Source organism: Mus pahari, chromosome 8 (assembly GCF_900095145.1).
Source record: "Mus pahari chromosome 8, PAHARI_EIJ_v1.1, whole genome shotgun sequence".
Classification (NCBI taxonomy): domain Eukaryota; kingdom Metazoa; phylum Chordata; class Mammalia; order Rodentia; family Muridae; genus Mus; species Mus pahari.
In genome coordinates, this window is record NC_034597.1 from 55,190,269 (window position 1) to 55,217,983 (window position 27,715).

General features: G+C 45.9%; 1 protein-coding gene across 2 annotated transcripts in view; it reads right to left on the reverse strand.

Annotated features, from left to right (window-relative positions):
* The window catches only part of Msra (methionine sulfoxide reductase A), a 319,640-nt gene that overhangs the window by 67,402 nt on the left and 224,523 nt on the right, over nucleotides 1–27,715 (reverse strand). For both annotated transcript variants that reach the window (XM_021203730.2, XM_021203728.2), the window contains one exon: nucleotides 20,442–20,548. In XM_021203730.2, the coding sequence (XP_021059389.1) occupies nucleotides 20,442–20,548 (107 nt within the window). The remainder of the gene's footprint in view (nucleotides 1–20,441; nucleotides 20,549–27,715) is intronic.

The following is a 27,715-nucleotide window of genomic DNA, read 5'->3' on the forward strand; positions in this document are numbered from 1 at the left end:
TGTGTGTGTGTGTGTGTGTGTGTGTGTGTTCCCATGCATTCATGTGGAGGCCAGAAGATGCTATCAGGTGTCCTGTTCTAATAACCCTCATGTCATCCTCCTGAGAATCTTTCCCTGAATTTGAACAAATTCCAATATTTTTGGCCTACATACTAACACTGACACTGCAGGCCATGTGGTCAGGAGGCCACCCTGGCATTCTATGTGAGAAATAAAGAATTGAATTCATGTCCTTGTGTTTGTATAGCAAGTGTTTTTACCCATAAAGCCACCTCTGGCTAAAATTTGTTATTGTGAGCTGAAAACATCAGCCAAGAATGACATGCTAGAGTTGGCATTTCTTACAATTTCTAAAATATTTGCCTAATATCTGATGGATATACAAACACTGCTGGTAATAAGATACTGAATTTATATAATTCTTCACTACTGTGAGGATATATCTAATTATATTTAATTTCCACATTATGTGGGAAATGAAATAGTGTGTAATATGTGTGTTCCATACATGTATGTGTATGTGTGTCTGAGCACAGAGGGAGTATGTGTATCTGCATGGTCATCAGGGAATATGTGTTATGGGGGTGATACATGGCCCTTGCATCATGTTACTTGTTCCCAGATATGCCTGTAATCCTTATGACAAGGAGCCCACAATGGTCACACTTATTAGAGATATATCTGTCATACAAAACAACATCTTTTGACTCCCAGGCTGCCCCCCCCCAGCATTCTTTGCAAGCCATCCTCAATTAACTGTCAAGAAATGTGTGGATGCTATGTGTCAGGGTGGAGTGTTATCACAAATACCCAAAGTGAATCATGCTTGCTGGTCTGAAAGCTGAAGTCCTTCCTCACTAAAGCTGAGCTTAAGCATGTGACTTTTGATAGCCAAGGGAACCTCAGTAAAGGAAGCAGAGGTGTGCCACGCTCTGCAGTTGGGGCTCAGTAGGCTGTCATCACCCCAGAAGCAAGCCAGCCCAGACAGCATTTATTATGTAGAGACTCTTTGTGTATTGTACGGAAGCATCACCTGTCAATAAAAGCTTATGGCCTACTAGCTGAGACAGGAAATAGGACGTGGGAGTTCCAGTAGGGAGAGAGGAACTCTGGAATAGAGTCAGGCATGGGAAGAGATTTGTCCCGAACTCTGAGGGAACAGATGCATGAAGCTGAGAAGAGGTAACCAGTCATATGGTACCCATAGAATAGAATAAATGGGTTAATTAAGTTGTGAGCTAGTCAGGGAATAAGCACTACCTTGTGGCCTAGGAATTTATTCACAAATAATAAGGCTCAGAGTCACTATTTATGGATCTGGGGTGCAGGTAGAAAACCCACAGTTATAATTCATGAAGGAGAAAGACTGTAAAGAGAGGGGACCAGAGAGTCATATGTCCAACTGCAGTCACATGGATGAGCCAGACACCATGAGCAAAACATCCTGGCAAGAAGCAGAGCCACAAAACCAAACCATTTCTGTCCTAAACCACCAGGCTTCGGCCCATTGGTTACAGATCTGTATGCATATCCTTAGTACAGGTGTAGTAAGGAAAAGCAAACATATCTGTAGCAGCCGTTCACAGGCCCAAGAGTGGACTTGAACTTAGAGGAGAAGAGACAATCTTGGTGAACTGGGAACCTCTAGCATGGGTGCTTCAGGTTCTGATCCTTGGTGCTGTTTTGGGTGAGCTGAGAAGCATTTTGGGGGTGGAGCCTCTCTGGAGGAAGTGGGTGATGTGGGGTGGGACTTGGGAGTTCTACAGCAGGTCCACTTCCTCTCCTCTCTCTGTTTCCTGCCTATAGATTCAGTGTGACCAGCTGCCTCAGCCTTACTGCCTTCCCTGCGATGGGCTACTCATCCTTAAACCCTGAAACGACTGCTTTCACTGGGTATTTTGTCATAGCAAGGAGAAGAACGAGAGCTCCATTCTAGAACCACTGAGAAATCACTGCAGTTAACTTACCCACTCATTTGTGATTCTCTGTGTTTAACACGCTGGAAATGGCCAGCCTCTATCAAACACAAGCACATATGGACAGCTGCAGAGAGGTGATAGCCAGATGATTGGAAGACAGGGTGACAAAGGCCTTCCCTTGGTGGTCACATAGCTCTTGACCACAGGGCAAGAGTAGAAGCCAGGCCTCCCCCTGCATCTTCTTTTGGGCAGCACCTGCCCCTCTTTGACAAGATGAGAGGCTCTGGTCTTGCAGCTCAGACCTAAGGATCACATGGCAGTGTTAAGTAAGAGGCCGCTACTTGGGACTGCAGAGTGTTCTGGCTTCAAAGTGATCTTTGGGTAAACAAGAGCCACAAGCAGTGTCTCCCAGAGAGATACTCAGCAAGACAGAGGATGAATCAACTTATTCATTCATTATTGATACACACATATGTCAGAGCAGGATCTGAGCTAGCAGGTCCTGTAGTGTGCGGATGATTTCTTTGGCCTGGATACGTAGAACTGGAGGTGTTTATAGGACTTGACTTAAAAATCTCTGCCCTTGATCGTTATGTTCCTGTTTGCTCGTGAAGTCTTCAAATGAATACATGTCATTTAAAAAACACTAAGGATGTGGAACAAACCTGTTGGCTGTACTCAAGGGCCACGAGGGATCTACCCCCCAAAGAACAAAATGCCACATTGACATTTGTGGAATCAGGAGATCGGAGTTGCCTCCTGTCACAGTGCTCTCGCCTGAACCGATCAGGAGACAATGGCTTTGGAAAGCAATTTGCAAATGGGTGGTACAACAGATATATACTTTCCACTGGGCGGGAAATATGGGGAAAAACACATGCTCGAAACAAATTTTAATCATCATAAATCAGGCTTCCATTTGCTCAACTGTAATAATACAATCCGCAGCTCATTATGAGGTTTCATGACGCCTTCAGAACATGTTCGCTCCTGCAGGACGCACAACATGAATTGGAGCATCTGATGGGCAACCAATTACATCCTGTGTCAGCCCTGCTTATATACTGTTGGGAAGGGAGACAGACAGAGGCATTTCAACAACTGGAATGCCCTTGCACTGAGATGTCACCGAGCTGCAGAAATGGTGAGAGAGACCCTGTCTCGAAAAATAAGATGGAGGGGCTGGAGAGATGGCTCAGCAGTTAAAAGCAATGGGTGCTCTTCCAGAGGACCCACACTATCCACATCACAGCCCATAACCATCTGTAAATTCAGTTCTAGGAGCTATAATCACCTCTTCTGGCCTTCACAGGCACCAGACGGACATGATACACAGACATAAATGCAGGCAGAACATTAATATTCATAAAATAGAATCAGGTAGAGAAGTGACTGAGGCAGACATCCAGCATCAACCTCTGGCCTCCACATGCACCTGCATGAGTCAGTGCTCCTACCCAACATAAACCATATAACACACAATATACCATACAATATACAATATGGTACATATACCATACAATACACAATATATACCACTGTGACCAGTTTAGGCCACAAGGCCAGAATGTCTATAGACTAATGGGCCCTTTTGACTAGAACAAGCAGAAACTAGTGGGCTTTGAGTTGGCTACAAACATAACAAGCCAAGGCAAGGGGGAATTGGCAAAGAAGAGACTTCATGTCATACAATCTCTGCAGTAGCCCCAGGGTCCACTGGGACATCCAACTGTCAGAGCAAAGTCATGGCACTTGCTCTTAGTTGGAGGCCCCCCAGTCAACAAATACATGGTCAGCTTCATCACTTTTGTAGTGGTGGATTAGTTAAACTGCTTTGGCTCCTGGTAGGTAGCATGCACACCCACCAAGAACTCTCTGTATTCTCGAATAGCACACATATGCCAGCTAATTTTGATGTGCCTTGACTAGCTCAATGGTTGGGCATTTCTAATCCCCCCAGTGAGCATACATTCTTCCCTCTTTTTCTGAGCCAACTTGCTAAATCAACATTTCATCTCTACTACCCCAGACCCAACTAGGGGAGTGGCTGTTAGGGCCATCTCTTTCCTGGCCCATCGTCTGCACAGTCTAAAAGTCCCGCCTCCATTTTTCTGCCCATCCGTTGGCTGCGTGGCAATTCTTTATTATCAATTGAAGCTAGCTGGGAGCAGAGATGCTCAGGTCTACAAGCACGGCTTTTGGGGAGCCAAAATATGACAAAGCATTAGAACCAACCCCCAACATACTTTCACTAGAGAGGGCATGCCTTGGTTCCTCTTAAGAAATTTGAGGGTCACCTTTGCTAAGCACAGGACTTTATAAGAATACATAGTTATCTGTTGAAGAAGACGACGGGATGAGGGACAAGGCTTCTTTGGCTTGAGGTTGTTCCACTTTGCTGAATTTACTCAGCTCTGTGAACAGCCACACTGATTAGTACATTCATGTTTTCCCCAGGATTACAACACAGGGTCAATTCAGGCTGTCTCCAGATAGAGGCACCTGGGTTCTTCCACTCTGCTCTCCTGTTTTCTCACCGACTCTAGAGCCTATAGTTCCCTCAGCCTTACCAGAAGGCCCACGCTAAACCATAAGGCCAGGATGTTTATGCAGGCTGGTGCCAGCAGAGAGAAAGTCAGCAGTTCCTGGGTTAGGTAACCACCCATTAGCCTGCAAACCTCTAGGGAAGACTGCTTGCACATGAGATGGAAAAACATCTTTTGAAACTGTGCCCATGACCAATGGTCAATTACCGAACTTTAGTCCACTGCAGAAAAATCAATAAAGCCACTAAATCCTTCGATGGGTGAACAACCCATTGCTCTCATTGCCCTGTGGCTTCGGCTGAGGGCCCAGTAAAGCTTTGCTTATTTTGTTTGTAACATGTAGCTTGGGCACACACACACATACACGTGCACACCTATAAAAATACCTTTATTTTATGTGAACAGGTACCTTGCCTGCTCATGTATGTCTGTATACTACATGTGTGCCTGGTGCCTGTGGAGGAAAGAAGAAGGCACCTGGAACGAGAGTTAACAAATGGTGTGAACTGTGACGCGCATGTGTCTAGGCACTGAGCTATCTCTACCCCGTCTCAGGCCCATTTCTACTGTATCTAAGTTGTAGGATTCTACCACCCAGTACTCAAGCTCCATGAGTCCTTGTGCCTCAGAGACCGTGGGAACCGCCAAGCTTTCTCCCAGGGTCTACAAGATCAAGGCCCCACTTTCACTGATAATGTGGTGTATTTCTTCTTTCACTCTTATGATCGCAGGAGTGTTAAGTGGAGTTTCCCAAGAGCTACAGTGGATGCCATGACAGCCTCACTCCAGAAGCTGAGGCATGTGCTTGGGTCTAAAAAGTGCCCAGTTCCTATGTCTAGGTGATAAATATCAAATAGAAATTCTTTTGAGGGGGGAGGATTCCTGAATAATTCTTAAAGATTTAAAGAGGTCCTGAGAGGCCAAACTCTGAAGATCACTATTCAAGGTTAAATCTGAAAGACAATAGAAACCCATGGGCTGGTCTATGAGCCAGGGTCTAGAGCTAGAGTCTACAACAGAGGATGACAGAGGCAAGGCCAGAAAGGCTGGGGCTCTCATTTAGCTATTTCACAGCTGACTCCTAAGTAGACATTGTTGACACCATGTATTGAGCAGGCCCAGCCACCACCACATGGCATAGGGGGCTGGCGGTTAGCTCTCTCCTAAATTAACTATAGCTCACCTCCTCTCCCCCCTCACAGGCAAGTCAGCGGGAGAAGCATATTGCCTAGGAAGCAGCCATAGCTCTCACCTTCTTAGCACCATCTTCACTGCCCCTGCTCTCCTTACCTTACCATCAGCACTTGGCTGGTGTCTCTGAGACTTCTGTAGGAACTACGATGTATTAGGATGGGAAGAACATTGAGGGGGACAAAAGGCAGACAATAGAGCTGACACTAGGCCAGGGGCCCATCCTCCATGGAACATAGGATTAGACCCATTTTAGAGACTAGGGAATGGAGGCAGAGTGTGAGTTCCTTACTCAGGTTTAAACAAGCAAATCTTATCTGATGCCAAAATCTAGTTACTACATCTCAGGTCCACTATACTGAAATACCAGATTGACCTCAGCATCAAAATCATGTAGGGAGTTTTGTTTGTTTGTTTGTTTGTTTTAAGTTCACATCAGTCAGCTCTACCCCTGAAGGTTTTAATTCCATGGATGTGCGTGGGACTCTGGAAGCTTCAGAACATATCAGAGGACCCACTTCTGCTTGGCCTCAGCTACAAAAGCCATTAATGGAGGTGGAGAGCGTGGCCCGGCCAACATAACTGTCTGGCTGTCTTTGGGTCATGTTTTTCTTGAAGAAATAAGACTTTTAGTATCACGGGAGAATTGTTCTTCATATGAGGACAAGCAGGTACTAGGTAACTAAAGAAAGTGACCCATGAATGTGTCACCCAGAGACTCCACAGCCAGGGGTCATCCATACATGTTTGCAGATTTTGGTTTCCCCCGAGAGGCTATCTATGACAACTATCTCTGCAACATAACTGACACTTGGGAAATACTCTGAGAGCTGAATTGAATGTGGTAAAGTTGGTACAGTGACTCAGTAGCCTCTTGTATGGGCGAAAGGCAGGCATGACCACCACATGAACATGGGATGCAGTTTGACAATCTGATGCTATGGGCCTGAAAGTGTCTAGGTTCAGCATTGGCTCAGACTGAGGCTCAGCTGGAGCAGGCCACTGTGGCTCCTTGGTAACTGGGGGGCTGTGTCCTAACTTAGGGGTCTCTATCTCAGCATGCATAAAGACTCAATTTCCCATGCTACATAGAACAGACCTCAAGTCAATGTGACTGTCTTAAGGATTCATCTAAATTTGAGGCTGGAGTGAGAGAGGGCCTGCTTGGTGAGACAATATGGTGGGAAACCCTACTGCTTACCAGAAATATACCTACAAGGACTCAAGTCAAGGGCAGAGCAGGTATGCAGACAATCTGACTCCTGATACATTTGTTGACTTCCACATAGATCTTATATTGGTCACTTCTCTTGTTGTGGCAACAAAATACTCGCTCAAACCAATATAACCAAGAGCGAATTCTCTCTAGCTCACAGGCGGAGGGTGCAGCCCACCGTAGAGAAGGGCAGAGCAGCAGACACTTGAGGCAGCAGGTCACATTGCCCTTGGAGTCAGGAAGGCACAAAGGGAGCCTGCTGCTCGGTTTGCCCTCTCTTTTTATACAGTCCAAACTGCAGCTCATAGATGATGCTGCCCACATCTAGGGCACATCTCCTTATTCCAATTTACTGTATCTAAAAGTCTCTACTTTTAGAAATGCCTGCAGGCTTGTTTCTCAGTCCTATCAGATGACATCATTGACCCTGTGCAGCTGGTATAGGTCCCCGAATCACAAATTCTACCAATTCATGACACAGACTCAATTCAAGGTTGGGTACCCTCCTGGAGAGAAAGGCCGTTGACCCAGGAAGTTTCCTCCATGGGGCTAGTCTCCACAGTCAGAGAAATGATACTGTGAGAATTTTACAAGCTCTGTCTCAAACACTAACCCTTGGTAACCTGCCTGTGAATTAGTTTATGCCCATATGCTAAAGGGCTGGGGAAGCAGGACCTGTCAAGTAAGAATGTGAAGTGTCCTTGACAGGAGCATGCTTTGAACCCTGATTCTCCAGTTGGTGATGATACTTTGTGGGCCATGGAACTTTTAGAAGGTGGAGACCTAGGAATAGATATTGGTCCTTGGGGGACAGAAAAACTGTCTCAGAAGTTGATAGTCTAGCCAACCCTGGGTTCTGGTCTTGTTTTCTCTACTGCCCAGTAAGACAAGATGTGTACCGTCTTAGCCGTACACTCTACTCTGTATTTCCTATTGTGGCTGACATAAGCCAAAATATATCCCTCCTCCTTTATGTTGTTTCTGTCAGACATTCTGGCCACACCCACGGGACATAACCTAGCACAGGATCAAGCAGATTTTCACCTCCCGGCTGTCTTCAACATCAACTCTATGAAGTCACCTCAGTTCATGCTGACACAGTGATAATCCCAGAGAATGAGGAAAGAGAAAAGGATCAAGTGTGAGACCGCTCCCTAGGTGGAGAATGCAGCTTGTCGAAGACAGTGGCTTGCCCGTCATCTGCTCCCTGCACTCCCGGGTTGCCCCGGGTGTACCTTGCCTTGGCTTGTGTTTCCTGTGCTGCATCCTAGCCGCAGGTAACCTCTCTTGAGCCTCACAACGTCTACAGTGTGGGCAGACAGGGTTGGTGCAGCTAGTTCTGTTATGTGGATTAGGTAATGGCATTTTAAAAGTTGTTAAACGAGTCACTGAAGCGACTCTCTCAAGGAGGCTTTAAAACACACACACAGTGTACCTACCTGGCCTTTTTCTCAATCCTAAAACACTGTTCGCTTTCTGGAACTATTTCCTTCTCTGAGGCCGCCCCCCCCCCCCTTCTACACCCAAGGTGCACACAACGGCTCGAATTTTCTTCTCAGTCCCCATCCCTGCAATCCTGCTTGCCTTTTCTCCTACAGAAGGGCACCCTTTCCCTCTGCTGCTCCTTGACTGACCCTGGAGTCTGTTCTTTCTTATCTGTTATCAGCCTCCCTGACCCCTGCTCGGCTGGGTCACCTAATTTCCCTTCTACCTCAAGGTCTTATTAGTCTTGCTCCAGAAACCCACAGCCTTGCCATCATAACAAAGGATGTGTGCATTGGTGAGGACCACTTTGCAAACTGATGTAGCCGGAGAAGGGCACCTTGCTGCATACTAATAATGCTTTAATCACATGGTCCTGACGTGGCTCCGCAGGGAGAGCTGAGCAGGGCTGAGCAGGTTTTGCTGCATCCCAGTGTGACTGAAGAAGCCTGGGTTTAAGGAAGCAAAGGCCATGAAGCATATGATATCACCAAGAAAATCATAATGATATATGATATTATGCCAGAAAAATTAACCACTTTCAAGAAGCCAAAGGAACCTGCTTGAATATAGATCAACGCACAGTGAACTGGATGCTCTTCTTTGTTGTCTGATAATAGTCTTTCTGGTAAGGCCTTGCTTGAACATGACTTGGGCTCCTGGAGAATTGGCTCACCCTCTGATGGCATGTGGATGTCACAAGGATGTGTAAGCATATTTTACAAGCATAAGTGATTGATCTCAACAGTGGAATCTGTACCCACAGCACAGCATGTTCAGTCTAGCTTTGTCTGGGGTGCTCTGCACCCTATTTTCTTGGCTCTACCTGTGGACAGTGTCCAGGGCCTGCCTCAGGCCTTCTACCAGAAGAAGGACACAACAGGCCAGGATGGAAGTTTTATGTCTGTCTGAAGAAGATGTTATTTCCCATTTTGCTCAGGGAGTACCTTGAGCCTAAAACAATAAACATAGAAATACCTTTAACTTTCTGGGCTCTGTCTAGAAATTCATCAGCTTTTAAGAAAACATGTAAATACACACACACACACACACACACACACACACACGAGAGAGAGAGAGAGAGAGAGAGAGAGAGAGAGAGAGAGAGAGAGAGAGAGAGAGAGAGAGAGAGAGAGAGAGAGAGAGAGAGAGAGAGTTGAAAACAACCTACATATCTAGTGAAAGACTAAACATAGCCTTGTAATTTATCACATGAGGTGAGGGACAATTTTGGGAATCACAGCAAAAAGCTATACAAGGCAGTAAGTGGCTGAACCCCACTGAGGGTCCCCCTCTTAGAGTGGAGCTTATCTAACTTGTCTGTGTGGCTCAGCCCAACACTGTCTTCTTTCTCGGTTACTGGCTCATTTACAATAGGCATCGAGCTAGGAATGAAGAGTATAAGACGCCCAGGTGGTGGCTCTCATTAATGATATCATAAGGAAGACCAGAGAGGAGCTGCGTGGCCAAATTCCAGGTCAGGTTCTGGGGTCACGGGGTCAGGACAGGGTAATCACAGCTCTGAAGCCAGTAGTGGTTCCAACTGCTGGGTACATTTGGAGATGGCTCCAGTGTGTAGGGGAATGACTTTGCAAACCATCCCTTTGCCAGGAGCTCACTGCAGTAAAACTCAGCCCTCTTCTGCCCTGGCACTGCACTGCCAATAGGATCGGGGAGCAGAACTCAGGCCCTTGAATTCACAGCCATGGTGCTGAGAGCAATAGGGGCCATCTCTGAGTTTGAATCCCAATATTATAAAGTACTGCAGTTGGAGGGGGAGAAGCCAGCCCACCCTGCAGAGCACAACCACCTTTGTCCTTCACCGGCCTGCCTCCCACTTGAGGCAGAAATGAATGACCTTGACCTCAGCTCCACTCTGCTAGTGCAGTGCCCACAGCTTGAGTGGGGTCCCCGTGGCCACCATGGGTGACTGTGCTCACGGCCCAGCTGCTCACTGGCAGGGAGGCAGGACTGCAGGACCTGACACTGCGGGCCTTTTCTCCCTCCTCCACTAGCAGCCAGTGGGCGGGCTTGCTCCGCCAGCTGCCATGGCAACGGGAAGATGGCTCTGTGGTGCCCAGAACAGATGTCACATGGGCTGCTGTGCTTGTGTTGGGGGTGGGGAGCTTGGTGGGGGCACCACGGGAGGGGCTGCGCCTTTGGAGTTAAATGGTCCCACCAGAGGGAGTAAGTCACATTTGGAAGGGAGTGCGGAGCAGTAGAATCTATTTTCTTTCTTGTCCCCCGTCCTTTAAGTGCGCTAAACATACATGCACAAACACAAATGGCCTTTCATCTCTGCTCCTGAGGTGCTGGGGGCTCGCAGCTTTCTGGGCGGACATGAAAGCTATTATCTCTCCAAGCCTCAAATGAACATCGCCTCGGTGGCCCAACCTTGAGCAGGCAGCCCTCTGTTGTCTTTAAGGGACTGGCCGGGAGGCTCCATTTGGGTGAGTCCAAGGAACCTAGAATCATGCAGAGCAGAGACCAATCAAGGGGAAATTGAAAGGCAAACACACTAGGCTCTGTGGGCAACCACAAACCCAGCTCCAGGCTCCATACGCTTGCCGCTGAAATGAAAGAGTTCCTATGTCCCCTTCCTCCTCCCTGTGGGGTCTCTGATCATATCACGCCAAAGGCCATTTCATACAGACTACACTGGGGCAAGGCTTATAAATCTACCTGTCTGAACCCAAAGGCTCTTTGTCCCTGGGATGGATCTGTCCTGGTCCGACCGCTGCATTAAAAAGTCTCCACTACTTTCCACTCCTCCTCCACGGAAGTGATATATATGTGTACATTAATATGACAAACCCATATTCATTGGTAAGATAAGATATTATGTGAATACTAGGAAAATGCCAGGCATCGGTGGCCTATTTTCCTCTCTGAGACTCCAACCTCAGACTATGGGAACTTGGAGACAAGGGGCTGAAGGTATAGGTGCTATCTTAATCAGATGCACGACAGTCCTTGCATGTGTGGGAGGATGGGGAAAGGCTACATATAGTTATGTTGCACTAGGGTTTAATTCACAGGACCAGTGTGCTCAGAGTGGCGGCTGCTTTGTGCCAAGGAATGCCACAGGGAAGAGGGGGGAGGCGGGCAAAGCCAAGAAGATCTCATTCATCACCAAGAGGCAGAAACAGCACAGAAACTCTTATAATGGGTCTGATGAAGTGAGTGTTGCAAGCAAAGCATCATGGGAATGTGGAGAGAGGCAGGCTCTAAGAGAGGTGTCCTGGGGTGTGAAGAGACAAGCAGGAAGAATCTGGAATTGACAGAGCACCTGTGCTGTGACAGACATGTTATATACACAGCGCACCGGATGGATCACAGAACTCCCTAAAGAGGCAGTCACTGTTTTTTAATGTCTTTTTTTTTTTTTTTTATGTCAGGAAACCCATGCTTAGAGTGGTTTACAGTCCAAGGTCATTCACCAAGGACACAGCCATGCTGCCCTGTGTTTCTGCCTATAGACTGACAGAAGACGCAGCCCAGCACAGAACGCAGCTGCAAGTGGATCTGTCGTTTTCTGATCTTCACTTAAACGGCAAGGTTCAGAGATCATGGGTCTCAAACAGTCCCTGCAGCTTTCCTAACACACTTAAACACTTAGCAATTAAAAGGAAAAGAATCGTTCATCTGGATGTAGCCTAGAATCTTCTCATGGATTACAATGGGTGCTACCGGGACTTTTCCATGCTCTTGAAAGATGAGTGGGGGTGGCCCCACAAACTGTATTCATTCATTTAAGCATCATCCTATGATACTGGGGGTGGGGTGGGGTGTGTGTCTATACACAAAATGACCCATCTCCCCAGCCCTGCCAAGATTGCTGTATTTTTTCAACAATCTTGCCTGCACCTGAGATCCTCAGGCATTTGTGGGTCACCTGAATGAAAAGCAATGATCAAGTGTGAAAGGTTGCCTGACAGTGCCCAGTTCTGTGCAGCTCTAGGAAGCTGCCCCCTGCAAGCCAAAGTCCCCCACAGAAGACTAGTTTCCTTGACACTGCAGTGAAAGTCTACAACCACCAGGGGGCAGTAACACAAACCAGATTTGTTTCCTCCGGGCCTGAACGTGGATGTGCCCGGTTTAATGCGTAAAGCCCATTATTACGAGCTTTTCCTCTCCCCACCCCCTATTAATGAACAAATGCCCAGGGGTAATGCAGAGATTTCTAAATACAGTGCAAAAAAGGGCAATCTGTACTCATACACAGGGAGTCTAACATGCAGTAATAAGTGGAAATGAAAATAATCAAGATGCAAGTGAGCCATTAGGCTAAAGAGCTAGCCCTCTGTCTGGCTGCAAACACAGAAATGCAGATGCCTGGCTCGCAGAAACGAGCATTTTAAAAATATTTATTTCACAAGTTCCTATTTAGAGTTCATAATACTATCCATAATTACAACCTCCGAGCTCCAAGAGGGGGGTCTAACAAGAATCCCACATCTAGTATCGAGCACAGAGAGGGACGGTTCTCTCAGCCTAAGGTAAATGCATGAATTATTCAGGAACTTCCATGGGCATTTTAAATCATAACTTCATGCTGTAAACAATAGCACACGTTAAAAAAAAAAAAAAAAAGGTAAAAAGATGAAGAGCTGTCTAATCCCCAAGCCATAAAACAGCTACTGACACCCACAGTCTCCTAATGGTTGCTGTAGCTTTCCATAGGAATCCTTTGGCGTACTTACAGGTTTTAAACGTAGCAGCAGAGAGCACGGAACCTACTTCTTCCCTGGGAACAAAGAACCCGGGATGATCCTGCCATTTTCGTGACAAAGGGAAGATTACGCAGTCCTTTCTTTTAAATTGTTTGGAATTTGGGGCCTATGGAAAAGGTGACAAGGCCACCGCTAGCAGCCTTGTCTCCGGAGTCACCCCATTACATCCCAATATTCATAACCTGATAGACAGATTATACAGCTATTATCCACGCAACATGGCTGAAACACACGTGGAATTCTGAGTCAAGTGACCATAACCTTCTACATTTTCTATTGGGGTTGTTCTGGGAATGAAAATGTGCCCCTCTGGGCTTCAGTTTCCTAGCAACAGAGGTAGGAGAGCCGATCTTGCCCTATGCCCTTGTGTGGTGTGAAGGTCATTCCTTATAATGGGAGGGAAAAATGCTAAGAACCCTTGAGATTTATGAAGACTCTCAGTGTGTGTCTTCTCTCTGGTTCACAGGAGGAAGTGAAGCTGCAGAGACTAATCCAAGGTCATGTAGGTGAAGACAGAGCCAGGGCCCCAGCTGGCTGTTTTCATCCAAGGCCATGATTCTTCCCGTCCCTCCTCGGAGCTAAGCACACACAACACAGCTGTCTGTCTGCTCTGGAAAAATACCTCAGACTGGAGGCACACAGCAGGACTGTGGGCTTCAGTAAAGGGCAAGGTATAGCAAGGCGGGTTGTATTGCAAGGCCCCTTCTCCTGCCTCATAGATGTTTAGGTTGTGTTTACACATCCTCCCTGAACACAGGAGTAAAAACAGAAAGTAGCCCCGTGGTGCCTACTGCCTTTTCTTCTAAGGACACAAATCCCTCTATGGGAGCTCTATCAGTATGACCTCATCTAACCCGAATTACCCAGATCAAAAACCATCACACTAGGGGAGGGGAAGGCGTTAGCAGAGGAGAAAGCCCAGGAATATTCCAGCCCATAATAAAAGACAATATGATGGACTTGTTCATCTCCCCATCTCTTTAATTTAGGTCAACAAATATTCGCAGGGCACGTGCTAGGAGCCAAGCACAGTTGCAGGCACTGTGAACACAAAGATGAGTAGGAGCCCACGAAAGGATGGCTTAGGAAAGAAAATGTCAGAATAGGTCCTAGGAAATTCCCTTCAGGGAAAGGTCTGTGTGGCTTGTGAGCACTAGGGACTGTACAGGGACTGGTCGGTTGCAACCTTCCCAAGATCTTCCTTCAGACGGCTCTGCTCAAAACAACTACAGTATGAGTCTGGATGCTAATCAGTACATAATTAATATTTGATAAGGTAATTAATTTATTAATTTGCTGGGGAAGGGAAAGAGATAAGTCATTTTCAGCCTACAGATGCCTGGAAGGAGCCACACAGGATCTGCATGTGCCTCGTGGGATGGGGGTGTCACCAGTCCGGCTGCACTCTGGTAGTACCGGCATTGTGGAATAATTATTATATATAATGGATTTCTGAGTTGAGGTGGAATAATGTAAGCTATTTTGGGGGTTCAGAAACTAAAAGGACTCAGCTTCAACTTATGTATATTGGATCACTACATGTGTGATATAAATGCACATGTGTGCGTATATGCGTGTACACACATACACACACACATGCATCGGATACACACACACACACACACACACACACATACACACACACACATGCATTGGATAAAAGAAAGGAAGGAAAACAGAAATATATAAAATGTCATTTAATTCTTACAGCAAATCTGTAGAGAAATTTGTTACCCAGAGAAATTAACTCAAGCTCAAACATACTAACTAAGGCAGTACTAGAACATTCTTGCAAACCATCCAAATGTTATTTTGAAAAGAGAGAGGAAGGAGAGAGGAGGTGAGGAGAAGAGGAAAGGAAGGAAGGGGAGAAAGGAGAGAGGGAAGGAAAGAGGGGGGGTCTTTCACAAATATTCTTCCAGCTGTAAGGATTACTTTTGCACACTGGTGTGCAACCTTATCTTAGGAGTGAAGGCCTTCTTTGAAGGTAGAGGGAATAAACATGCAGATTTCAACCTCCTTGCAAAAGCAGATAAAGGCCACAGACAGTCATCCTTGCAAGGACACCCCTGTCCAAATCTGTGCTTCTTAGGTATCCAGAAATTCTACAGCTTCACTCTTCTGTCAAGCCCCAGGCCTTGGTAGGGAATTGCACATTACATTGTAGACATGTGATGAGAGGGACTGTTACTAGACGATAGCATGATGGTTGCATGGAGTCTGGGAGACCAAGCTAATGGCTGGGTCTCAGACATGCACTAGGGAGGTCATGGCAGTCAGACACCAGAGGGGGAGATGGTCCGGATGATATTTATGATGGCCACTCTGGCTGCCCTGTGTAGGCAGCTCCAGTAACAGAGAAATAAAAAGTTCATTGGTCCAGGAGCAGATGGTAGTACCTGAGTGATGGTGGCGACTGTGGCTATGACAGAGAAGCAGGAACATGGGAGCTGTACCCAAGGGCAGAATTCAGACATTGTGGCTTCAGTGTGAAATGCTTCTCAGAAGCTCCTGTATTTGAATGCTTGGTCCTTGGGCTCTGAGGTAAACAACGGCTTTAAGAAGTGCGCTCGTGAGGGTAGGTCTTGAGGTCCCTCAGCCCCACTCCACTTCCTGTCTTCTGTCTGTTTCTTGACTGTGAAGGCAGTGTGATTGGCCACCTCATGGTCCTGCCACCATGCCCTCCTCACTATGATGGGCTGTGTCCATCTTCAACTTCAAGTCAAAATAAAACCTTTCCCCTCTGATGTTGCTTCTGCTCAAGTCTTTTGCCACAGAGATGAGGACAGAGACTAATGCGCCTGGGCAGCCTGGTAAAGTGGTGGCAAGGAGCAAGTGGGCACAGGGATAGATCCACAGTGGCTCCCAGGGTGCCATCAGTGGTGGGCAGAAGAAGCCAGGCACTTGCTTATTAAAGAGTCTTCAGTCTGTGGCTTGTTGTGTGGACAAGGATATGGAAATAAACAAGTGGGTACACTTCTATGCAAGGATCTGGAAGCCATGGGGATTTTTAGTTCCATGAACCTGTGTATCATTGTATAGAGTTAGCATTTACACTACACAAAGAGCAAGATGGCAGAAGCTTCATTGGTAGCACATTGGGGAGGTTATTTGAGAATACAGTCTTTCCGTCTCTCCATCTCTGTCTCTTTCTGTGCACCGCCCCTCCCCCCGGCCCCATGCATGTTGGCCTTGCTAGGATGATGTGGCATTAGTGAATATCTGGCTGCAATCTAAGTGGGAAGAGAACCAAATAATTAAAGATGAGCCTTTTTTTTAAAAAAAAAAATTGCTGGCTGTTTTGAAGCAATCATTACATACTGTTTTGTATATTCCTTTTTGGGCACTTTTCTTTAAATTACACATTATATTGCATATAATGAAATGCATAGATGATAGATGATGAATTGGCAAATAATTGAAAATTAAGATAAAATTATAGAAATTATTTAAAGACTATGGCAACATAGAGAAGATCTAGACGGCTGCATAGATGGAAGAGACTTGTGGATGGGAGAGTGGTCAGGTTGCTGAATGAGAGGCTGTGTAAATGGATGGATGGGTAGATGGATGGGCAGACCAGGTAGTAGGTGAAAGTATGGGTGCATGGGTGGGTAGTGGATAGATGAACAGACAGAGAGACTAAAAAGACAGATTTTTAAACACTGTTTTATATTTGAAACATAGTAATTAAGAATATACTTCAGAAAGGTGCTGTGCTTATCAGGGTACAATGTGCTCTAAAATATACTGGGAGGGGGGCTGACTGGGGTTGATTTTTCTTCTCTTCTGGCAAGAAAAATATTCAAAGAAATCATGTCTTCCATTCATGAGTCTTGAGGAGTTGGGCAGAAGTTAGGTCGTGTGCTTGGGCCACAACAATAACATCTATTCGTTTCAAGACCCGCCATCTACCAGGGGGTAAAATGCTAAATTGGTAAATGAAGAGGAGTCCCATTTTGAGACCCTTACCATTCCCAGAGGGTCTGATTCATTCGAGTGAGGTTGGGAAGATGAAGTATGGGTTTCACTCCTGAAGGTTTGACCCTCCTGCTTGGGCCTTCCTGCCTCCACCCACCATCAGGAGATCGGAAGTGAGAAGAATTCTTCAGGTTGCTGGTGGGCCTAGGATTACAGCCCAGCCAACTAGGCAGAAAACCACACTTTGGAGGGAAAAATCACTTTTGGTTTCTGGCTCCTCAGCACTCCTACACATCTAATTAGCTCAACAATCGGTCCCTGTGATAAAATCAGCTAATTTTATGTTCAAACGGCTGCTTTGTGGTAAGCAGTGCAGTCACTCCAGCGCCACATATAAAGAAGTTGCTGAAGAAGCTGGTTCCTGCAGGTCACTGGGGGACAAACTAGCAGAGACTATCAAATTAGTAACCTAAGTCAACAGTATAGTTAGTATGCAAGGGTCCCTGCAGATGCAGAGAAGATCAATGGCCAGAATGGAAGGCCTGTAATGGCAACCTCTGAAGGGGAAAGAGGGTATGTGGAATGAACTGAAGGAGTATCTACTCTTAGAATAAGCCTGAACGTTTGGGGCAAGATTATGGAAGGCAAGAGTCTAACTGGTGTTGTGAAGAAACGATGCCCCGAAGAGTAAATGTCTTTATTGTCAGAAATTTGCCCAAGGTCAGCCTTGGCATAAGGCACAGACAAGGTCATTCAGGACTGCTCTCTGGACAGCTGTGGTGACAAAAGGCAGAATCTAGGACCAACCTTGGTGATGTAGAGCCATTTGGAAGCCAGAATACTTTTAAGGTAAACGTAAGAGACAATAGTTCATTTATCAAATAAAAGACAATTGTGTCACCTTTCATAGGGACATTATTGACTTATTTGGAGGTAAGGTTCAGATATCAGTTATGCAAAGAGAATGGGCAGAAATTCACAGGAACTCTCAAGGTAGAAACAAAGTCTCAGAACTATACTAATACATACAACTTTAAACAAAGATACAGAGAGATACACACAACTACATCTGTCTATTACATCTACACATAGATGATAAATTGATAGATGAAAAACAGATAGATGAAAAAACTATAGATGGATGATAAAGATACATAGGTAATTGATAGATGAATAACCAAAGATTTGTAAAAGATTTCATTTATATACAAAAAGTTAGAAGAGTGACGGGCATTCAGTAAATACCCTTTTCTGTGGTTGCAATCCTACTATGACTGCCTCTGCCATTACAAGGCTGTTTATGCACTGCACATCACTCTGCTCATAACTTCTGTATCTAAAGCTGTCTCCCATATGACTACATGATCACAGCAGGAGGTCCTCCTGGGAAGTCACCTCAAGCTTTTCTTCCAGAGAGCCTCGTGGTGGGACCAGCCTTTGGCACTAGCAGTGTTTCCTGGCTAGGGAACAAAGCTGGTGGGAGAAGGGCCCTTTGTGGATAATGGCTTTTGATGCTGCTTACACACTGTGATGGTTAGCTTTAATTGTCAATTTGATACAGCATACAATCACCTTGGATGAGAGTCTCAATGAGGGCTTATCTACATTGGGTTGGCTTGTGGGCATGCCTGTGGGAGGTTGTGTTAATTAATTTCATTGATATGGAAAGACCCAGTTCACTGTGGGTAGCACCATTCCCTAGGCAGGGGGTCCTGAAACTGTACAAAAGAGGACAAAGTTAGCTAAGTACAAGCAGGGAGGCAGCACGTATGTACGCATTTATTTCTCTTTCTACTGCCTGCTATAATATGGCTAGCTGACTTAAGTCCCTACCTTGATTTACTAGAGATGATAGACAGTAACCTGAAATTGTAAGGCAAGTGAACTTGTTTCTCTCTGAAGTTGCTTTTGGTCAGGATATGTTATCACAGCAGCATAAATGAAACTGGAATGCACCTGCTTAATCAGAAGCACTTCTTCACTTCAGGCTCTAGGGCTCACATGCCCATCCCACGCTCCTTGCTGCTGTAGCTTGCCCTGTCTCCTACCCTGAAGTGAAGTCACCACAGCCAGAAGTACTCCATGAGGCTCAAGCAACCTGTTACTCCTCTCTTCTACTTCTCCTGTACTCTGATCCTACTGACCATCCCAGAAAACCCTCACGCACAAGTCCCTTCTCTTGAATTCTGCCACCTGTGGGACTAGAGATAAGACAGACAACATGGTGGTCTCCTAGATACCTATGTACATAGTTGGCCTTATTATTCCCACCCTGAACCCACAGGTACATCATGAGACACTTTGGTTCCTGGTTCAGTATCAAGATCTCTTGATGTTACAGCCTCCAGAAAGGAATAAAAGAAATGTCACAAAATTCAGCCCAGACTTACAGAGGGAATCATGTTGGATAGCAGCCACAGGGACTGTGCCCCAGGGTGCCTACCATGTCAGCCAAGCTGACATCACAGCCTTAGATATATGATGGGAGGAGGGGACCCTCTCAGCATCTCTCTCAGCCCCATCTCCTATCATAGCCGATCTGACCAGGCCACACACCCCAACAGCAGACAAGCTGCATCCCAACCTGCTCCTCATTACCCACTCTACCACTGTGGTGGCTGTCCTATGCTTTACAGCTCCAGAGTGGCTACTGGCTCTATTGTTAATACAGGAAACATCATAATCAAAATTTAAGTATCATCACTGAGCTCTAAAAAGTAAAAGAACTCAAGTTGTTTGTAAGAGACCCGAACCGATACTGGAGGAGATTTTTTTTCCCCTAAAGGATTATAGAATTAATAGAACAAATATTTCATGATATAATATATATCTTTCTGATAAATAGTTTTATTATAATTAAGTTTACTGTAGCTGGCAATGGGAAACATATATCACAGGTTGATCTATGTCTTCCAGAAAAGATATGTTGGAGCCGATCACAACCTTATTTGGAGTTGGGTCTTCATAGAAGTCATCAAGTTACATAAAGTTACCAGGGCTAGCCTGCATGGAGTAGGACCAGTGTTCTTATAAATGCAGGAGTGAAAAGACACACGGAGAGGGAGTGACATAAAATGACAGGGAAAGCGTCTGGACCTTTCCCTCTCTCAGTCCCCAGAAGCTCCCTTTGTCATTGCCTTGATTCCAGACTCCAGCTGCAGAACAGAGACAAGCAATGTCTGCGGGCGAGATGGATTCTGACAGAGTGACAGCACCTCGTTCACCAGGATGAGCTGATTTTTAAAAGAGAAGTACACATGGGCCCACCCTTAGACACTCACTATGCACATTTCTTTGGTACAATGGCTCTGCAAGGAGGCTGGCAGAAATAGCCTCGGTTATGGTCACAGGTGGACAGAGCCAAACTTCCCCTCTAACACTGAGCTGGCCCAGGTCACACTGGCCTGGGGAGGATAGAATTGGGGGATCCTACCTTCTGGTATTCCTCCTTGGATCTCAGGGCTGCTTCCATCTGTGCGGCAGATGTGGGATAGACTGCTGACCGGTACTGTGTGCCGTAGTCATTGCCTTGGCGCATGCCTGAGGGTGAGAACAGAGAGGATCAGGGGATGCTGGGACACTAATGCTGGCACCAGGGGACACGGTTGTTGTGACCAGTTTACCCGAGCGCTTATTTTAATTTTATCTTGACATCAGTTTCTTGAAATGAGGATGAAATATATGTTTTAATTATAATGAAGAAGGCTAGGGAGGGGACTTAGTGGTTAAGAGAGTGTCTTGATTTTAAGGGGACCTGAACTCAGTTCCCATCACCCATGTAGGGTGGCTTACAACCTGTAACTTCAGCTCCAGGGGCTCCTATGCCCTCAATCTGCACTCAGCATGCACATACCATTTTCCCACATGCATGTAGTTAAAAAATAAATCGTTAATTATAACAAATGTCTCTAAGCTTCGGTAAACTTAGCACAGTCCTGGAGTATACTAGCTACTCCTTAAGAAATATTTTTATATGAAAGCACTTAACAAATGATTTACTTATTTATCACTATGATGTATACTGTGTTAGGTGGAATACTCTAGGAGAGTCAGTTCTCAGACACTGCAGCAAAGGCCCAAGAGAAACCCACCTATAAGGAGGGAAGGAGGTTTCAGTCCATGGCTGCTGAGTGCCAGGGCCTATGGTGAGGCAGCACAGCGCCAGGAGCACAGGGTGGAGGAGATTCTCACCTCACAAACAAGAGGAAGAAGAGGGGCTGAGGTCCCAATATCCCCTTAAGAGTATACCCCCCCTCCCAATGACCTAACTTCCACAAGGCCACACCTCCGGAAAGTCCCACCACTTCTCAATAGCACCATGAATTGGGGAGTGTGTCTATACACACAGACATCCGAGGGACATTTATGCAAACAGTAGAGAAGGGCGCAGCCAGCCCCTCCAGTGCTTTCTTTAGGATAAGCAGGAGTCTTTGCATAAGTAGTATTTTAATGCATGTTTCATAATCCGTACAGTTAAGACCAAGGGCTCGGGGTCACAGGCAATCTGAAGATTATTCATTTATATATTTGGTAGGCAAGAGAGATGTCTATAATACATTGCTTTGGTCCCCCACCCTGGGCATTCTGTTAAAAATGGCTTCTGAGTTTGGGGAAATGGCTCAGTGGGTAAGAATGCTTGTTACCCAACTGTGAGGACCTGAGTTAAAATTTCAAGAACACACACACACACACACACACACACACACTCACACAGAGACACAGACACAGACACACTCACACACCCGGAGTCATGTGTAGCTGTGTATGGTTAGGGGTGGGAAGACAAGATAATTACTGGGTCTTGCTGGCTACCAGGCTAACTCTAGGTTTAGTGAGAGACTGTCTCAAGACGGAGAGTGACACAGCAGGATACCTGATGTCATCTGACCCACACACAACATGGGCACAAATGTGCACTCAGAAGTGCACACTAGCACACATATGTGCACATATCCCACACACACACACATATGTCACACTCACATGCTCACACATCTAATGTGACACTTAGTTTTAATTGCTAACTTGTCACAATCTAGGGTTACTTGGAAAAGGAGTCTCAGCGAGGGGCTGTCTAGATTGACTGGCCTGTGGACATGAGTATGAGGAATGTCCTTAATTGGGTTCACTGATGTAGCAAGACCTACCCTGAATGTGGGTGGCATCATTTCATTGGCTGCCCCCTCCCAAGACTGAATGAAAAGGAGAAGAGCCAGCTAAGCTGACTGGCTGGCAGGCAGGCAGGCTGCCTGGCTGGTTTTAGCCAATTTTCCTTGTTCTACATTTCTCTGCTTCTTCCTTCCTTAACTATCTTCACAACAGCAGTGCCCTGACAGACGCCCTTCACTATATCCTAACCACCCTACCGACATTAGCTTTCCCCTCGTCCTACTCACTGCTGAACTCAGCTGCCTCCTTCCTGCCCTGGACCCTTCAAAAAATGGCAGCTCCTTCATTCCTGGTGACAGCCTGCACAGTTGAATATTTGGTCCCCACCCCTTCTAGGCTTTAGTCACATGGTACCACATTCCCACCAGCATTCATGTGACTAGACCCCTGAATGTTCTCAAGCCCAGCTTCTCTCTATGGCACCTCCCAGCCTTCCCTTTGTTTCCTGTAGCCCTTCACCAATGCCTCCCACCATAGGGAGACGATCAGGGGGTGTGGTGATAAAACCCATGGATCTGCTGCAGGGCACTGTCCAGAGCTGAATCCAGAAGGCTTCTGACTGGGGACTGTTGTTGTGGTGTGGATATGAAACTCCCTCACAGACTCACGTGTTGAACACTTGGTTCCCAGTTGGTGGCACTGTTGTGGAAGGTTCTGGGAACTGTAGCAGGGAGGACTAGCTGGAGGAAGTAGGTAACTGGGGGCTGTTTATTCCTGAGCTTTTTGTGCCTTGTTTGTTGTCATGGGGTGAGCATGCTTCATCTTATGCTCTTTCTGCACTATGGGGCTCAGAGTCAACAGAACCAAACAACCATGTACTGAACCCTCTGTAACCCAAGCAAAAAATAAGGCATTCTTCCTTCGTTTCAGTCAAATCTGTGGTCACAGCAACAAGAAAGTAACAAACACAGTGTGCAGACTGAGTGAGTGAGCTACAGGTCTTACCGTGTGTCCCTGGTGGATTGTCCCACCATGTGACCCCTATCTCTGCCTCCAATCTATTCCACATTTCACTCCTCTCCCCAGAGACATGACTTTAATATTCCTCATTATTAGAGCAAAACAGGATGAAGAAAATGAGCATGCTCTGTAACTCACTCCTATAAAACATACTTGTGTTCATAGTTTTTTATGCTAGACTAAATATTTCAACTTGTTGAGTCTATCTTTAAGTTTTACAAGGGTCAACACATATACAGTGACCAGTTCCTTTATACATGTGATTCCTTTAAAAAGGCTTTCAAAATATAAATCAAAGCCTTTGTGCAATCATTGGGCTTAGGTTACACACATGTTCAACCCCTGAGAACTAAGTCACAGCACCCAGGAGATAACATCGAAATGCACATCATGGTTCAATCTTCTGTTAGCTCTTGTCCACCAGGAGCTAATGAGCTGTCAGCTAGGGGTAGTGTTAACTAGGTCACTAGGAGTAGAGCAGAGCCTCCCTTGGGCTATTTGCAAGATGGAAGGAAAGTGACTTAAAGTAAAGCCTAGGTGTTTTTTAATGACACTGCCAGACAACTGAAGGACTAATACACAATGGGTGCTCTCTATCCACAGCCACTTTAGCCTGTGCACGGCTCCCATCCTGAGCTAGATGACCCTCGGTCCTTGGGCTACCATATGCATTCTTGGAAACACAGTAGCATCCTCAGGCCCTACTCCTCAATGCCCACCCAGTTGTGACACACAAGAGTAGCTCTATGTACTACTACATATCTCCTGGGTAGCAAAACTGCCTCTGGTTGAGATGTATTCCTTTATACTAATGGAGCATGACTTCTGATATCATTGCATACTGCCTTCATGGTCCAGGCAGCTGAGTGGATGAGTGGGAAGAGGTAAGAGCCTTAGGAGGGTAGAGAGCAGAGGAAGCATGGAAGCCCTCCATGCTCATATCTGGGTTTGTAGGCACTAAGTCCCATGATCACTAGTGTGGCTTTGTCTTAATTTATACTTTTAACTTTTTATTATTATTTTACAATCTCACATACATACACTTTGCGTGCTGACTTTGTCTGAATTCAAGAGAACACAAAGTTTTTTTAAAATGTGTTTTTGTCAAACAGCATTTTCTTTTTTTTTTTCAGAGGATATATTCTGATGTTGCTTCCTGCCTCTCTCATTTCCTTCCAGATCCTCACCTCCCCACACATTCAACTCCGTGCGTTCTATCTCTGGCTTTTGAAAACTAACAGGCAAATTTTTAAAAAGAATGATAAAACAAAGAAAAGGCACCACACGCACACAAATACAGATGTGCAAATTCAAGACCCATAACAAACAGAAATTAGAAACCATAATATATAAGCAGAAGATAAGTAAGATTTTTAAAAAAAAAAATGCTCAAACAAAGCAAAAGAGGACAAAAAAATCTACAAAAATATCCTTGAGCTCATTTTCTTTCAGCATCTCCTGCTGGGCACGGGGCTGCCCTGGAGAGTGGCTTGTAGACTCAGTGAGATTCCACTGTAGGAGAATAATGTCTCCTCAGCAAGTGGTTGTCAATTGGAGGTAATTTCCTGGTTATGAATGGGAGCGCATGTCCACTTTCTCCTCTTAGCACTGGGTCCCCATCTGCCTTGAACCTGTGCAGGCCCTATGCATGCTGCCACAGTCTCTGTGTATTCATAAGTGTGTCAGTCCTATTGTGTCTGGAAAACACTGTTCCTTTGCTACCATCCAGCGAGTTGGCCCTTACAATCCTCTGCTTCCTTTTCCAAATAGTTCTCTGAGCCCTGAGGGGAGGGGGTTGATGAAGACATCCATTTAGGACTTAATGTTCCAAGGCAGAATTTCAAGTGATATTTAAAGTATAAAACAACAGACTTGTAGTAAGTAAAATTAAAATGATTATGTATACAGTTTAGCTATAAAGCTCTCAACCATATAAAGAAAATCATAAAAGGTCTTTTTTGCTTATTGAAAGGAGGAACACTGAAGTATCACCCTGTCCTTGCTGGTGACCAGGGTGGCTGTCACACTGCCCAAGAACCTCTAGGAATCTGTCCTGTCTCACGGTACCCATGGGAACAGCACTGATGTTACCAGGGATGAAGACAAAGATGATGTAGCAAGATAGACTTGCGCTTCTTTTATCAGTTAAAGAAGTGAAGCTTTACCACCGCTGGGAAACTGTGGCTCCACGGACACCAGGGACTCGGGTTTCTTTTCACACAATTATTTTTAGCACATGGCTCCACGCTCAAAAACAAACATCATCTTCTGGACTTGCAATCACCATGGCCAAAGTGTAGACCAAGATAAGGGAGAGAGAGAAAAGTGAATAGACAAGAACTCTCACTTACTGCCTCTTTATTATTTATTTATTTATTACTACTGCACGTGTGTGTGTGTGTGTGTGTGTGTGTGTGTGTGTGTGTGTGTGTGTACATGCCATGGTGCATGTGTGAAAGACAGAGGCCAGCTTTTAGGAGTCATTTCTCTCCTTCCACCTTTATGTGGGCTTCAGGGATCAAACGCAGGTCTCCGGGCTTGCATGGCAGATGTCTTCACCTGCTGAGCCTCCAGCCTGCCCTGACTTCTTCCATCTTTAAACAGTCTTCCTGGAAGATTTGTTCTGCACCATTAGTTATATCGCAATGGTCAGAACCTGGTCACATGTCTACACCTCCTGAACTCCTCTGTCCAAGGGGCCAAGACCTCTCCTGAGACTACATCCTCCCTCAGCTTCTCCTTCCCTCTCTACTTCTCTTATTTGCTTACAGGTTCCCCCCCCCTCCACCTGTCTGTCCTTCCCCAGTCACAGGCACCAGTGACTTACCCCCTGACCTTCCCCAGTCACAGGCACCAGTGACTTACCCCCTGCCTCAGGCTCTGCATCAGGGAAGCTAATGGACTCTATGCTAGTCATTAATTCTGTTTTCATTTAAACTGATTTTCAGCCCACCTTTGCATGCTATTGCTGATTGCATTCTGCCACTCTCAGAGAATGCCCATAGTCCTATATACCACCTGGTCCCACTTAGGATGGTGCATCTGTGCTCTGTGGTTGACTCTTATCATATGAAGGGGCTCAGAAGCTGTGGTCATTTGAATATGCTTGGTCCAGGGAATGGCACTTTAGGAGGTGTGGCTTGTTGGAGTAGGTGTGGCCTTGAGACCCCCCTCCTAGCTGTGTGGGAGCCAGTTTTCTCCTGGTTGCAGTCAGATCAAGATGTAGAACTCTTGGCTCCTCCAGCATCATGCCTGCTTGGATGCTGCCATGCTTCCTGCCTTGATGATAATAGAGTGAACCTCTGAACCTAAGCTACCCCCAATTAAAGCATTCTGTTCCTCCAAACAAAAGTATGGTCAGGCCTATCATAGAAATACTCCATTCCTGGTACCAACTTCTGCCTTAGTTAGGGTTTCCATTACACTGAAGACACACCATGGCCAAGGCAACTTTTATAAATGACAACATTTAACTGGGGATAGTTTACAGGTTCAGAGGTTCAGTCTATTATCATCATGGCGGAAACCATGACAGCATTCAGGCAGAGATGGCAATGGAGAAGCTGAGAGTTCTGCATCTTGTTCTGAAGGCAAATAGGAGAAGCCTGACCTCCAATCAGCTAGGAGGAAGGTCTCAAAACCCATCCTCACAATGACACACTTCCCCCAACAAGGCCACACCTACTCCAACAAGGCCATGCCTCCTAATAGTGTCACTCCCTGGGCCAAGCATATTCCAACCACCACAGAAGTTTTGGCTCTATCTACAAAATTCTGAACACCTCCAGTTGCTTATCTAAAAATCTATCTCAATGAAAAGTAAAACTGCTGATAAAAATATCCCAGAACTGCAGTCATTTCCCACAAATGGGAAGCTGGTTTTCTCTTTGTTTATGAACCGACCCATTGATTTGTCTCCACAGAGATGGCACTGAAAGCCTGCACATCACAGTGACACAGAAGACCACGGCTCACATGGCTCATTCCAGCATTGCCTCCTTTCTGGGGCTGGAAAACAGGATCTTCCTAGTGCTCCAGCCTTCTCCACCAAGTCAGGAGCCTCTCTCCCTCACAGTGACACATGGCTTCTTACTGCAATCCAAGAGCTCTTCTTGGCACACCTGGCCTTTCTCTCAGGTGTCTGAGATGAACCCCATGAATATTGAAAAGTCTCACTTTACCTGACTGGGAAATTAATTTCGTCAATTTTAGCTGACAGCTCATTTTAAATTTAAAATGAGAAAATGAATGGATAGCCCTTGTTTCATCAAGAGGGAAGTACAGAGGGCATCAAAATAGCTAACAAAGCCTGGGAAGCTGGCTCAGTCAATAAAGTGCTTGCTGCACTAGCATGGGGACCTAGGTTCCATCTCTAGTACCCACCGAAAAAGCTGGGCACAGTGGTGGTCACATGTAATACAAACACAGGCCATCAGTGACCACCATAGACCAGCACAGGCCATCAGTGACCACCATAGACAAGCACAGGCCATCAGTGACCACGACCACCATAGACCAGCACAGGCCATCAGTGACCACCATAGACCAGCACAGGCCATCAGTGACCACCATAGACCA